Below are 15307 nucleotides of genomic sequence, written 5' to 3'. Positions count from 1 at the left end.
ACCAGCAGGATGGCCACAGTTTCAAGTTCTCATGGTGCAGAGGGCTGGTATGGGAGAGTGGGTTTGTTCCCAGTTCTGCCACCAGCCTTGCTGCAGGTCATACCTCACCTGTGCTGCTCTGCCTCCATTTGCACAAATGAGATAACAACACAAAGCTCGGTAGGTTTTCAGTGAAGGTGAGTGAAAAACAGTAGACAGGGATGTGTCAGGTTTTCTGATAAGCAGATATGAGGTATTGCAGTGGTTCATGTGTATGGAGGTAGAGTGCAGCCACAGAAATGAATGCACTATTATATAGATTCATCTGAAAAGACAGCAGTACTAGACATGGTGTAAAGTACTATATATTTAGTTTTATCTCTGTTTCATAGGATTTCTGTAATGCTCATCGTTACAGTCCCATCCTTCATAGTCCTGACATAAAGAGTTCCATAAATACCGTAGAAGGCTCAGAAATGAAGATATTTCCTGCAATTACACAGGGTGGAAGCAGGGTGACTGGAGCTGGCTGGAGTTATTAATTCACATGGTTCAGAGCACATTGCCGGTTTGAGAGTCAGGAATAAATCCTTCCCTCTCCTTAAATCTCAATACAACTTGTTTGGTGAAATATTTTGGTTTTAAAGTGTTTGGAAATCATCAGTAGCAAAGATTTATGAGGCTTAGATGTCCATGCATAGACAGCCCCACTCTTCTCATTCAAGTAATGAGAATACTTCCTTGTTGATGTGATTGATCAGTTTATAAGCTCCAGGTAAGCTGTTCCTGTGTTTCAGTGTATAAAACCTGAACTAAATTAAGAGCTAAGTTTATAAAACAGTGACTTTACAGTGAAAATTTTAAATACATATAAAATTATTAAAAAATAATTCTGAATTTGAATCTTGGATCTGAACCTCTGAATTGGGGACTTTTGCAGTTTTAACTCTAATTTTGATTCAGACCAAAAAAATCTACCTTTTCCAGCATATGTGTCTATATAATAAGATTATGTATTTAACAAATATTGAAAGAAGATAATCTGATCACCTGGTAAAACATTAGCATATTTTAAAACTGAATTTTATTTTGGCTTTCATGCTTCACTCCTGGTACTGGGTAAGATTTCTTACCTTCGAAGGAAAGAAACAAACTTCAACCTAGCAAGCTCCTAAAGCAAGACAGACAACAATAATAAATTGTATTTTTTCCTTGGTTTTTGTTGTGTTTTTTTAAAAATACTGAGGTTCCAGATGGAGGATGGTGAAATTGCAGAGTACACAGATGAGAACTTAAATGATCCAAATGTGTTAGCTTTTTCTGAGTCAGTCAGGGGGTGGGTGGACTCATTACAAGCCTACAAGCCTATTTTAATGATTACCCAAACATGATGTGTTTTCTTTAGAGCAGATGCAGCATAAACCTCTCAAAGGTGACTAGCTTTTGACTCACACAGATGTGTAGGAAGGACTAGAAGTTTTTTGGGATTTTCTTATTAAATTATATACACACAGAGGTGCTACTTACTAGACATCTCCTTCCAAAATGCTTTCTCATCAGCTTTTTTACAAGTTCAGGAAGCAATACTATTTTTAACTGGTTCTGCCATTTCTGTTGACTGGAAAGATGTCTGGGCTTTGAGAGGCACTTAATCAGGGACCAGTGGCATCTCTTCTCTCAGAAACTGTGAACAGAAGGAGTTAAACAGCAAAAACTACAGATGGCAATATCGGTCGTGAAGTATTTAACAAAGGAATTTTAGTGAATTGCTGAAAAACAAGCTCAGAGGACCAGAGACTTCACAGAAATGGTTTTTAAATCCAAGTTTTCCATTTGGGCTCACCTCTACTTTTGGGTGCACTGGATCCTGTTATGCAGAATGGCAGGTATCTTTTCATGCTGCTGCCTAGACATTTAGAATGCAGTAATTCGTGAAAGGTCAGGGTGTTCTCTTAGAAGTTCTTAAAATGTCTCTGTGTGACTTCAGGAGGAGTCCCCGGCACCTGCCCAAGCAAAAAGCATATAGAACAAACAGCTTTCAATGTCATTATATTGTTCATCGTGCTGATTTTTACCTGGGGTTCTGAGAAAGCCTTCTAAGGCACTGGTTTTCAATTTTTTTGTCATTTTGGGAAGTTGGGAATGGAGAAAGACTGAAAAACACCACTGTGGATATGCTGCAGTAAAAATTGACAAAGTAAAAGCACTGAGGTTTCACAGAAACAGAGCAGCTTAACTAGCTAAACCTGCTTTGCTTGTGCCCACAGATGTTGCAGCAGTAAGCAGGTAGAGAGGCTTGGAACAGCTCCTGATGGTGGTAGGCTGAAGTACAGTGTGTTTGACCTGGATGTGATTATTTTTGGTTGTTTACCTTTTGCTCACTCAGCGCCTTGTTTTGCAGATGGACCAGCTGCGTATCCAGTCCCGGTACAGAACACCAAGCCACTACTTACTGTCAGCTTCACGTCAGGAGACATCAGTTTAATGAACAATTACGATGACTTGTCTCCTACTATCATCCGCTCAGGGTTGAAAGGTACAAAAAAGAAGCCATTTCTCCCTCTCTTTTGTTCTGTTTTTATTGTCTTTTTGATGATGTGTGAATAGGTTACATTTTTGTGGCTCTTAACCCAGGAGCCCTCGGCGCTGTTATTGCCGTTTGCAGCAGTGACACCTGCTGGAGGAAGAGCAGCTCTTGGCTGATGGAGTTTTTGTGTTTGAAAAAATGTTTCACAGAATTTTTGAGATCGTGTTTTTGTGGCAGTTCTGTAGGGCAATTGATCTGTTTTGCAGTTTTCCAGCAGAATGCATTAATGTGATTATGCTTCTTTTTGTGAATGTCTCTGCTACATAACACTTTCTTTGCATGTCTAATTCCCAAGGTCTTCCATGCTTTTGGTAACCTGGTATAAATTGCAATGCTGCTTTGGTTCTCACAATTACTGAAAACTTGCTAGAATTATTAATTGTCAAGAGGCAAGTTATTTTGAGAGAGGAAAAAGTCTAGTGATTAATTACTATGCATTTGATTTTGCTATGTGCATGAATGTTTGTACAACCAGTATTCCATGTAAAATCTTTAACTTACATTGAAATTTTTACTGTTCTTACCTATTAAAAATGTCCTTTACTTTGCCAGAATTCTCAGTGCAATTTACTGTGCTTTGCCTGCAGAGACATTTTAATTCAATACAGCACATAGGCAGATACTTAAATATAGGTTCCACTGAAGCTTTTTCATCTCCACAGGTAAATTAGTTTTAAATTAGATGAAAAGAGAATTAGGCTGTTGGAGCAGACTCTTAACTGTACTAAAATAGTGGGATGTTTTTGGTGAAAAGTTGTCCTAATACCAGCCCTAACATTTTTGGGTGATCTGTTATGTGCAGTAGTCTTAGGAGGTAAAAACAATCCCCTTTGAGATTTCTTTTCCATTCCTTTCTTCTTCTGTGCCAACACAAGAAATGTGTGAGTGGCAAAACACAGCATTATGAGACAACCCTACAATCCAGAAAACTTCAGCTCAAAGGATATCAGAAGTGTGGAAAACTGGAGCCAACTTAAAGAAGCTCTTGTGGTAATCACCAATGGGCCTGCTCAGCATTCCTACAATATTAGAGTAATTAGAGTACTGAGCAGTCTTGAGTTGTCATCTAGTCTAGTTTTCAACTAGGAATCATAGGAGAAACAAACCCCATCTTATTCTCTGTTTAGAGTTGCAGCCCTCTATCTTGCTGAGGATGTCTGTCCTGTTTCTCTTTCCCCATTGACTTTCATTAGTACAAAAAAGATCCCTTAAGTATATCACTCTCCTGTAAGAAAATATTAATGTGCAAGATAGGGTAGGAATATTTTTATTAGTTAAAAACTGGACTACATTTATTTATCAGTAGGCAAAAAAACATGCAGCATCATACTGGATTGGGAATGTGTGTGAGAGAGACTATTAGGATATCACTGTTTCAAGTACAGTGGAAAGTATTTTATGTCTGGTTTTATATAGATGTTCATGCTTCCTGTATCTTCTTTTTTTTTTTTTTTCAAGTGACTCTGAATTTTACTGGATTTTATCACAGGCAAGCATGTGCAAAACCACAAAGTATGATCTTCAGTATTCCTTGTTCATGTGTTTGTGTTTAAAATCTCAAAGTATTGCTCTGTGGTCTCTGCAGCAGATATCCTGGCATTTAAAGGCCGCTGGAGGCTACTCAATGTATTTTTAAAGTAGGGAACTATTAAATTATTTCAAGCAGTAACAATATATTTTTAATATATATAGAATATATATATATATTCTACTACTTTTGCAGAGCTGTCATTTTACCAGGAATATTTATGTTAAATTGACAGAGGAAAAACCTTGATAATTTGATAACTGAAATAAGTTTTTCCAATCAAGCTTGAAGCAGTCCTGGTAGCTTTGTCAGTCCTAGTGGAGCTCCTGAACTGTTCAGATGTATCCTTTATTTTTTTGTGCTTTTTAACTCTGTGATTCTCAGTGCAGTGCTACCTGCAGAACTGCTGAGCTACATCTACTAGTTTTAGTAGTTAGCCACAACTACTGCTTGCAGAGCTGTAGCGCATTTATACTGTTCTGTGTTCAAGGTTTGCTGATACACATGCCTGTGGTGGCTGGAAAGTAGTTTTGAGGTGTGACTGATCCACTGATTCACTTGTAGACCATTACCCTAGATGAAACCTCCATTTGATTTTTAATCTCTGTGCTGGTGCTGAGAACCTATTTATCAGTTATTTTGTGTAAAACTCCAATAGTCATTGAAGATCCTGTTGGCAGTGCAAGTGTATCAGTAGAGCCACACTGTCCTGGGGGGATGCTGCAGCCCACATCCACTCTTTTTACTGCCTTTGCAGCAGTCTAATTCTAGGACTTGGAGAGAAAAAACTGCTGGACAAAGTAATCACTCCTCTTCCTCTTGTCATGGGGATCAGCTGAAAGTTTTGCCTGAAGACATTGATCCAAAGGAGACAGTTTTTTCTTTATGGTAGTTCCATAGTTATCCAGTTACCAAAAGTGGAGCTTGCCTTGTTTATTTCTAACCTGCCTATCTGTTTCCTCTCAGAGAAACATGAATTAAATTCCATTGTAGGTTACTTAGAGGGCTGAAAACTAAGATATAACAAGAGGCATACAATGCCTAGCTGTGGCAAAATTACCTTGAGGAACATGTGGCTTCCCTCTGATACGTACCAGAGCATAATTCCCATGAGAAATATTAGAAAGTTGAAATAATACAAAACCATTTTAAATTGCACATAAAAGTCCCTGAAAATGACAAGTTGACAACTTGAAACAATTTTGAGATCCTTCCTGCCAACTCTCATTTCTCTCCTGCTTCTTCATTTGAAGACAGCTTCTCGCCCACAAGTGTCTTCAAAAGGTTCTTGGCAGATTGAGCATCCCAGAGCACAAAAGTTTTGTCTTTACCTTCGCTCTGTCTCAGCACAAAATAGCAGCCTTTCGCCTCTGGTTTAAGAGTAAAAAGATTTAAAGGCTAGCTCAGTGTTCCTTAAACATGCAAATCTGCCTTTGAAACATGAGCAGGAATGCAAAATACTGTTTTAGAGTTACTCTTGAAGTGTGGCAAAGAACTAGAGGATATAAGGGTTTGAAATAAGCATCCTCAAATTAAGCTGTGGGCGTCCCTCATCATGAGGTGGCTGTAAGAGAAGTAATCGATATGTGTATTCATATCTGTGTATATGAGAGTCTGAGCTCTCCCTGTCTCTTATACACATCTGATATGTGTATTCATATCTGTGTATATGAGAGTCTGAGCTCTCCCTGTGTGATTCCAGCAAAGCCCTGCTAAGCAGCTGAGTAGATTTTCACAAGTCAGAATCACAGAATCATTAGGGTTGGAAGGAACCTCTAGGCATCAGCCAATCCAACCCCCCTGCCAAGGCAGGGTCCTCTAGAACAGGTTACACAGGGACTTGTGGGTTTTGAATGTCTCTAGAGAGGGAGATTCCCTAACCTCCCTGGGCAGCCTCTTCCTCTGCTGCCCTCAGTGTAAAGAAATTCTTCCTCATGTTGAGGTAGAACTTCTTGTGCTTTACTTTATGGCCATTGCTCCTCATCCTGCCATTGGGCACCACGGAAAAGAGTCTGGCATCACCTTATCGGCACAAATCTTTGAGACAATAATGAGATCCACTCTGAGGCTGCTCTAGACCAAACAAGCCCAGCTCCCTCATAAAAGAGAAGCCCAGTCTCTCCTCTTAAGAGAGATTCTCCAGAGCCCTGACTATCTTTGTATGATGGTAGCAAAAGAAAACATATTATATGGAGACCATATGTATTTATGGACAAGGGTCCAAGTACTTTTAGTTTCATGTTATACTGTTGTAACTCTAGTTTGAATAACTAGAATAAGTTACATTGACATGAACATGAGGCATTTCCAGATATTATGCTTTTTTGCACTATAGGCCTTTCCAGACAAACACTCTTCGCTGCTCTCTTAGTAAGATTATTTATCTGCATATTAACTTGATTCCACTTATCTACCCCAAAGCTGTATGTAGGATCTTCCACATCAGTTTCAACATCTCTAGTAAATTCTTGTCCTTAGGTGTTTAGGAGCAACTACTGATTGCATTCTAGACTCACCATAGAAAATAATGCTTTTTACACATTTTTTTCCAATTTACAAAATAAAGAGCATTCTCAAAAGTGCACCTGTGGCACATTTTCTATTTCAATGACAGAATATAGGTTTCTAAGTACTTAAGCAACTTTTGAGAGTACATTTTATCTGTTTGAGTCACTTTGCAGCATCTGGAAATGCTGTTCCTGTTGTTTCTATTCAGTGGTTATTGCAAACCACCTTTGTGATTTCAGATGTGGTGGTGCAGTGGTGCACACAAGGAGACCTGCTTGCAGTAGCAGGCATGGAGAAGCAGAACCAGCTGGTTGACCTCAGCAATGGTTCCCTGTTGAAAAGCGCACTTGTCAAGTTCTACAACGTGCGTGGGGAACATATCTACACTCTGGAGACACCTGTGCAGGTAGGAGGCATTTGTAAAGTCTGTTCTCCATGCTTTGCTGGCATGTTTGTCCCACATCAACTCATTGCTGCAGGCCTGCAATGTGGAAAAGGTTGCAAAATTTCCCAAACCCATCCTAAAACACAATATAGATAAAGCTGTGCTATAAACACTGGTTGTTTGCATTAAGGTAGACATGCAAGACTGCACCTAAGGTTCACTGGGGTAGGTATTGTGGAAATATGAAAGGAGAAAGTCTGTTTTACAAACTCACTGGGCCATGAAGAGACAGACAGGAAAAGAAAATTCCATTTTTTTATGGATAAGTGACTGAGGAGAAAAAAAACTGAACAACTTGCTTAATGTTGTAGCAGAACCAAGAGCTGGACAAAAATATTCCAAGTCCAGTATCGTAACTACGAGATTGTTCCATCCTTGCTGTCGTAATTTTCTAATGTACAATCATTTGGCAATGCAGTAACCTCAGTCATGTAATTTGCCAAGTAAATGCCAGCACGTGGTCTGTGAGCTGCTCAGGCACAGCATGCTTCATAGGTCTTTGCTGGTACTTCAGAGCCCAGCTGAATGTAATTCTGTGTCATTTTCTGCAGAGCAGGGATGACTCCATTCTGATTTCTGCTGTTAGTAATGAAACTTTTTAATAGCTTTGAAATCTAAAAGTGAAGAAAAATGGTGTAGATATATTAATTGTATTTAATGATGATACCATGTATTATCATTTTTTTTTCCAGTACCCTGTTCTGGAATGGATGCAAAAGGGTGACATAGTAAACCATCTGTTAAGCCTTTGTGTTTGCTTATATTTAGCATTAACCTGCGCTTATTAACCTTAGAACTCTAATTTAGATAGAATTCTTTAGTTGTGTAAAGTGTAAAATAATGTTCTCTGAGGCCAACCTAAATATGTGCAGTGATATCTAATGCTGATTTAGGTACCTAAAGGACTTACCCATAAACACAGCTTTATTGTCTTAAACATAACCTTTGCAGCAAAGTAGCACAGCCCTTTCCTCTCTGGATCAGTTCTGAAGAAAACTTACTTATTTCAGTGTTGCTTTTTCCCAGTCCAGGTGAAAAGTAAACCCTTTTCTGTTACTTCAGTACCAGAACTCAGTATGTGCACATTAGCTGTTGAGCCCTCTGGTGCCAGGCTGTGAAATCACTCTGTGGTTTGAGCATCAGAACCCATCAGGTCAGGTTGCCCCAAGGTACGCTTGTGTGCGGGCTTTTCACTGCTTTGTTCCTGCTAATCTCAAATTCTCCTTCATTTAAGTACTTTCATCTCCTCTAGTTCTCCATGTATAGCTTCAACTTCTTTTCATGTTTTCAAATCTTCTCCTTTCTCCTCTACTTAACCAGTAGAGTTAATGTAGTTATGGGAAAAAGCACATATTGTGGCTGATGTGGGGACTAATTATTCTTCTGATATGTGAGTGCTTACAGAGCAGCTGAGAGGTCAGAAAGAGCAGGTGAATGCTAAGTTTCTACTGCAGTATTTCTAATAGTGGAAGCAGTAACATAAGCCCTTCTGCTCTTTGCAGCCGCTATTTTTGTAGGGAATAGCAATATTTTAATGTAATGGAGATTTCTTCCCCCATTGTCAAGTGAGGACTAAAAGCCAACAACTTCAGAAGTTGTGTAAGCCAGGTTTCGAGTAAAGGATGAGGACAGTCAGGGAGAGGCAACCACCACTTAATAACAGAATCAAGGAGTCTCATTTCCTTTGGAAATCAGGATAAAAATAACATTCAAACTGATATATTTGTTTGTTAAAAAACTGCGCATAAACCTACTTAAAATTAGAGCCACCCCTCTTACTAGTCAGTGTTTAGTGTCTTTATTCAGTGCATCTGAATTCATATTTACTCAGCTGCAGGAGGAAGTGAGGGGTCTTTCAGAAGAGCACCTGTATCTGCTCATGTGGACTTTATTCTCCTATGTATTTGAATGCTGGTCTAGCAGTATTACCAGCTAAATGACAGGTATGCTAAAACATTCTTAAGTATTTAGTTTACTGACAAAACCATATAAAAACCACTGCTGCAAAAAAATTGCTGGTAACTTCTGTTATCCTATGCCTCTGCTCCAAAGATGTGTGTGCAAAAATGAGAGTGAGTTGGTGGTCCTAATAATTTGTCTCATGACAAATTCTTCAGAGTAAATTAATTAGTTTTCTGTACCATGGCAGTCAGCCTTGTAATGGGATTTTATAAGATTCATCACTGGTTACTGAAATAAAAAAAAAAAAAAATTAAAAAAAATTAAGAAAATAAAAGAATTTCCTCATCTTGAACTCTTCTGCTAAGACTTTCTAATGAAGAAACAAATGTGTGACTGGAAAAGCACATTGATTACAAATGAAAGTTGTTCTGAATACAAAAGCCAGAAAAAATAAAACAACCATGAACATAAAAAATAATGGATTACAGGTACAAAACCAATTTTCAGTGTAGTCCTCTGTCCCAATTCTTTGACATAGCAGATGTCTAAAAATTTTATCAGTAAAATATACTAAACTGTTTTTGTTTCTGCTGTTTGTCTGTCCTGTATTCGGTAGGATGTTCAGGAAACAGATTTTATTGTCAATCTGATAGGATTTATGTGCAACTTGGCTGGAATGTTACTGAACATAAAGTCACTGCAAACCCCAGTGGTAGAATAGATTTGGGAACTACAGGTAACTCATCTCAATGATGACTGTTGTCATGGATCCCTTCAAGATGTTTTATATGCTGCCTTCTCCTCCAGCTTTAGTGTGGTTTTGGTATCTGCTGTCTTGTTTGATTAACTCTCTTAAGCTTTTACCTTCAGTATAGGAATTTATAGTTCCTAAACCTAGTTTCCTGACTATAAAACTCTAGATAGGGAAATCACACTTGTTTAGAAGTATTGAAATAAAAGTAGTAGCTTTGCTTGAAAAACAACATTCATAAACAGAGTGGCAGAGTTGGCACAGTGTAGCAGTCACTCCTGTTCCTGGCTCTGGGGCTTCAGCCTGGCATCCTGCAAGGATGTGTTTGCAGAATGGAATGGGAAGAGCTGAAAAAGCATGAATAAGGGCTGGTCAAATATTGAACTGAATTCTATGCAGAGAGCATATCTGAAGGACTGGTGATCAGCTGATGACTATTGAAAAACATACTATCAATTTCTGTAAAATGTACCTCTTACTACACCCGTCCTTGTATGCACCACAAACACCAGTGTGAGGTACAAAAAAATATACCTGGTTTTCTCATGGTCCTGCTTTTTCAACATTTAAAAATGAGATTGCAACAGCAGGCTGCCCTGCTGGTCATAATGTTTTTATTTGAAGAATGTTAATCTCTTACATTGTTTGGTAACAGGACCGCGGCAAAGTCCTCACAACCTTTCCCTGGCCTCAAGCAGGGATGAGAGTAATCAACTGATTTAAGACTGTTTTATAGTCTTTCCTACTAAAATTGTTTACCAAATGCTGCAACCCAGTTCTGTCACTTAAGAAGTTCTCATCTAATGTGCAGACAGGTCTTTTTTATATCAACTAACTGTACCTGCTGTCACTTCTGATTGGAAGCAGATGCTTCATATCTTCCTATATCCTGAACTTTAAACAGGAGTCTCCTACAGGATCTCTCCAACATTATCTAACTGCCAACTTTAACAAACTGGTGAATTTTTCCTTTCTAATGGTTCAATCTTGTGGCTTATACTTGGTCCCTTCTTCAGTTTTTATGATTTTTTAATATGTCCCAGAGGGGACTAGGGGAACAAGAGCACAGATTAAGAAGCTACAATGCAGATCTCCTCCACACACCTTTAATTCTACAGTAAATTTACATTGCTTTAAGGTTTTATGTCACTGTGTAGCTGGTGTGAGTACAGATTATGTCTTGAATGCAGCAAAGGAGGATGAGAGTGAGCTGAGCTTCACATGTGGTATAGACAACAAGGTTAAATGTAAAAAACAACATCTGTATCAGTGTAATATTTTTAAACCTAATTCAAGGTGGTGTACCAAAGACTAAATCTTTATGGAAGAAATTTCCAGAAGACAACCAACTTGCTATAGACCTGCTGCTGTCAGCATTTCACAGACTGCTTCTCTGCTGGAAATGTCCCAACATCTAAATGAATAGATTTAAGATTATATGATTCTGCAGAAACCTGGTAGTTCTGTAAAGGCTAGAGAAGGAAGGTACAATTTTAGGTTTAAATGAGATCAGAAAGAAGAGGCTGCTTTTTATGTTATTCAGCTGAGCAGACCTTGCTTGCTTTTCTTCATTTATTTCACACAGAGTGTTCAGTTTGTTGCATCTGAATTAATGTTGCCTTTCATATATATTGCCTGGAATCAATTTTATTTAGTTTTTATGGCATGGCAACAAAGCTTCAAGAAGTGTTTATTTTCTTACAGGAAGAAAAGCAACAGTTTAGAATTAACTGATGAAACATGCTTTTAGGATACCACTAAAGACCTTGGTGTTCTTTATATAGGTCATAGGATCATCTCTGCTGTGGAATTGGATTTTGATCAGCACTGGTAACTGAAGACACTTTTCTAAGCAGCTCTTTCTGTTAAAATGGAATTTTGTTGTGTATTGACTTCTTAAAAATACTGTAGAAATAGAGAGGATATAAGAAAGAGCTGAAAATCAAGTAAGACTTTATTACATCAAAAATCACATCAGGCCACAGCAGCAGCAGCAGATTTCTCATCATTTGTCACCATAAGTTCTTAGCAGTTAATATTTTTCCCACTGTAAATAGGAGGAGCAGAAGAATGAAGGAGTGTTAGTCCCACTGAAAGTGAGAGTGGGGGACAGGAGGTGGGTGTTTTTCTGGTCCAGGGGTTTTCCAGAAGCCTTGTTGTCCTGGCAGAGTCACCAGAATCTGATGCCTTGAGAGGCTACCTAGAACAGAGCCTAGACAGTGTTAAAGGAATAAAGTAGGTATTTATTAAAAAGGCTTTTTAAGCATACTCTTGTACAGCATACTGGGCTGTACAAGAGCCCAGCTGAGGCTACACCCAAGATGGACAACAAATCATGAGGTTTCACAATTTTTTAAGTTTTGGTCCATTTACATATTGGGGTTAATTGTCCAATTATAGCTTCAGGTTATCAAGTCCCATCCTCCCAGACTGCTCTCCTCAGTTTGCTGTTTATACTTTTTGGGCCTGAAGCTGCAATTGTGTCCTTGGTTCTTAGGCTGAAAAGGATTGTTTTGTCAAACTACCCTGTGAAGGGAACTTGCTAACACTTTATATGAAATTCAGAATTATATACTAATGCAGTACAGAATCTGGAAAATATGAAAGCTAAAACTTAAGGCATCAGATTGCTTTCCCACAACCATCCATGAATGCTGTGGCAGTACAGAGGTGTGCACACAAAACTCACAAAAGCCAGGTGGGCACTGTAGCCATTGCAGCTCTCAGCTTGTCTCTGAGAAAGAAGGGTGTACACCTCCACATCAGCAGTCTGGAGTGAGAGCAAGCAGAGGCAACCTACTTAGACATGCCATTCACTGGATATTGTTTTGCAGTTGTGTTCTTCCTCCTGAGGAAAGTCCTGCTAGTTCCTGGGCTTTCTGCCCTGGAATACTATTTTTATTTCATTACCAGCAGGAGTCCCAGTGCCAACAAACAAGGGATTAGTTCAAGCAGCAGGTAGACCCCATGGCTCAGGATTTCTGAGCACAAGGCAGGCAGCAAGAATCAGCTAAAACAGTGTTTTCTTTGACTGAAACGCATACAAGTGATGGAATGTATATAAATTATGTTCTCTCCTGTAAGAGAGACAGGAGAGTGACTTACAAGAAGCAGCCACAGAGCTTTGAGTTGGAGTATCCATTCCTTCATGCTTTTCTAAGGGGAATCTGCATCCCAGCTGGGGGTACAGATTTGAGTAGCTGTAGCTTACTTTCAAGCCCACTTGGAAAGAAATTGCAGGAGAATTCCTTGCTTGTCACTTGTTGAGATGTGATTCCAGTCAGTATTTCTCCTGATAAAGCATCTTTTTTTTCTTGTGTTTTAGCCAATGGTTTCTAATATGTAATTGTCATAGAGCTACATCTTGGTATTTAAACCCTGGAATTCATTTAGGTATTTACAGTTTATGCTGAGATTTTTCAAAACCTGATGCTATTTTTATATGCAAAGTGAGATTAGAAATTCTCATGTTATATTTCTATCTGCATTTCTTTGTTCCTAGAAGAAAAAAAAACCCAACTGTGCAAACACAGAAAATAAAATTCTTTTGTCCTAGAGTCTGTTTGTTCATTTTGTAACAGGTGGATACAGCAACAATTTGGATACAACAACTTCTGTGCTTCTTTGTTTTGCTAAAACAGTGCAAATAAGTGGATGCTTTATGAGGAGCAATATTTTTGTGTAGGATGTTGGAGGTAAATTGTTTTTTCTCAGTAGAGTTTGAAAAGAAAGCTGTGGCCAGCTCCTAACTGACTTGCTGCAGTAATTGATTCATATCCCTTGTCCAGCAAGGGAATTACTAGGAAGCATAGTTATTGAAAAATATTATTGGAGCAGGACTTTAAAGGTCAGGTCAGATCTGACATTTGGGTGATCTTTTATTTCTCCAAGCCTGTAATGACAGGCTAATTTTCCCTGAAGCTCATCTGAAGTCTTAGCCCTTCACTGTAAATTAAATGTTGATGAATACTGGGCTGGAGGAGCACCAAGGGTCTGACCATTTCAGAGAAAGGAAAGTAAGGTGTGTCTGGTGGTGTGGTGCTCTTTGTTGAGGCTGAAAATATTAAAACATAATGAGGTGTGCAGGGAAACTAATTGTACAAATGGAAGAGTAAAAATGTCATGATTTACAAACAGTACAGCACTTGTAGGTATTGTGTGTGTGTTTGTTTAAACATGCACCCACTCACATATTGTTTGGATATACATTCATAAACAATATAAGAGCATCATACATTGAGACATTTAGAAGGTGACTGAATTATGGTGGCCTGTTGGAAAACGGTGGTGAAGTGTTCAACTTCTCACTTTCTCCTCTTTGGAGATCCACAGTGCTACGTTGCCAGAGGTCCCACCCCGAATTTCAAAGCTGCTGAAATACCTTTCCTTTGAGACCGTATTTTAGATTGCAACGATTCTTACACTGCTACTGTCTGCACCTCTGATGTTCTCTGTGTGCAGCAGTAACCTGAGGAGAGAGGTGGTTTTATTTAACTCTGTTTGGATGAAGAATGTTGTACCTGGGTGTGATATGTTGGGTTGTAATAGCTGCAGTAAGAGACATCGGGTCTGGGTGTGCTGAACTGGGTTATGATAGCTGAGATATTAGACTCCTCTTCTGCCATTAAAACCTATCCAATAAATAAACATTTGTGTGCCAAGTCACGTACTTGTTTGTTCCTTCACTGTGTTTATGGGTAAGCTGATGAAAGGTGAACAGCAGGATGCAGTTTGGATCCCAAAGTAATGATCAGGTAGACAGTGCTGCCCATGCTGGGACTCAGCCCTTGGGGAAAATCAGGGTCACTTCTACAGTGGTGTTCTCAGGCTGTCATATAGTAGATGTGGCAGGTACTTATCTTGTGCCAGTGTCTTTCCAGTTGCATTTATTTGGTAAGCAGCTTGAACTCTCTCTTTGCTGCCAGACAGTGTGAGGGCGGATCCTTACTGACAGATCATGAAAATACCAGTCAGTAGGGGATACTTCATGTGACCTCTCCTCAAATGTAAGGCTGTATCCCACAGATTATGGTTATGACAAGCCATGTAGAATTATTGATGGTACACAAAAGATTTCTCAATTCTTTTGAAGTTCTCCTACAAAATGCATTTAGCAATTACTGTGAAAATCACAAGATTCACATGTTGCTGCTTTCTATTTGTGTATCAGACAGCCTGAAGATTTGTGCCTTCGTGGAGGTGTGTGTGTGTGGTATTGCCTAGATGCAATTAAAATTAAGTTCCTTCATTCCTCCTACTTTAAAACCAGTATTTTCCTTGAACTTTAAATCTAGGATAAAGTGACATAGTAGGGAAGATCTCTTGTGTGAAAAAGTTTTTCATCCAATGCTTTATCTTGATGATAAACATTGATAAAGTGCTGTGCCAGCTGCATTTTGTTTCGTAACAGTCACATAAAAGCATCTTTTCCCTGTTTCTCGCCTTTAAGCATCTTGAAGTTGTAAATGGAAGGGAGGCTTTTTCCCCAGACCAGGTGAATAACCTCTGGGCTGATCTAACCCTGCTGTCTGGGTACCATGCTGCTAATAGAGGAGTGAATAAAAGCTGTTATTGGTGGTGTCTTGACCCTGTCTTCTTGTTTGATGC

The 15307-nt window shown here is 38.9% G+C and overlaps 1 protein-coding gene across 1 annotated transcript in view; it reads left to right on the top strand.

Annotated features, from left to right (window-relative positions):
- The window catches only part of TULP4 (TUB like protein 4), a 149143-nt gene that overhangs the window by 111277 nt on the left and 22559 nt on the right, over positions 1-15307 (top strand). Inside the window, exons 6-7 of the mRNA XM_033512920.1 lie at positions 2381-2515; positions 6842-7008. Of these exons, the coding sequence (XP_033368811.1) occupies positions 2381-2515; positions 6842-7008 (302 nt within the window). The remainder of the gene's footprint in view (positions 1-2380; positions 2516-6841; positions 7009-15307) is intronic.

Source organism: Parus major, chromosome 3 (assembly GCF_001522545.3).
Source record: "Parus major isolate Abel chromosome 3, Parus_major1.1, whole genome shotgun sequence".
Taxonomy (NCBI): Eukaryota; Metazoa; Chordata; class Aves; order Passeriformes; family Paridae; genus Parus; species Parus major.
This window is presented reverse-complemented; position numbering and strand designations above follow the sequence as displayed.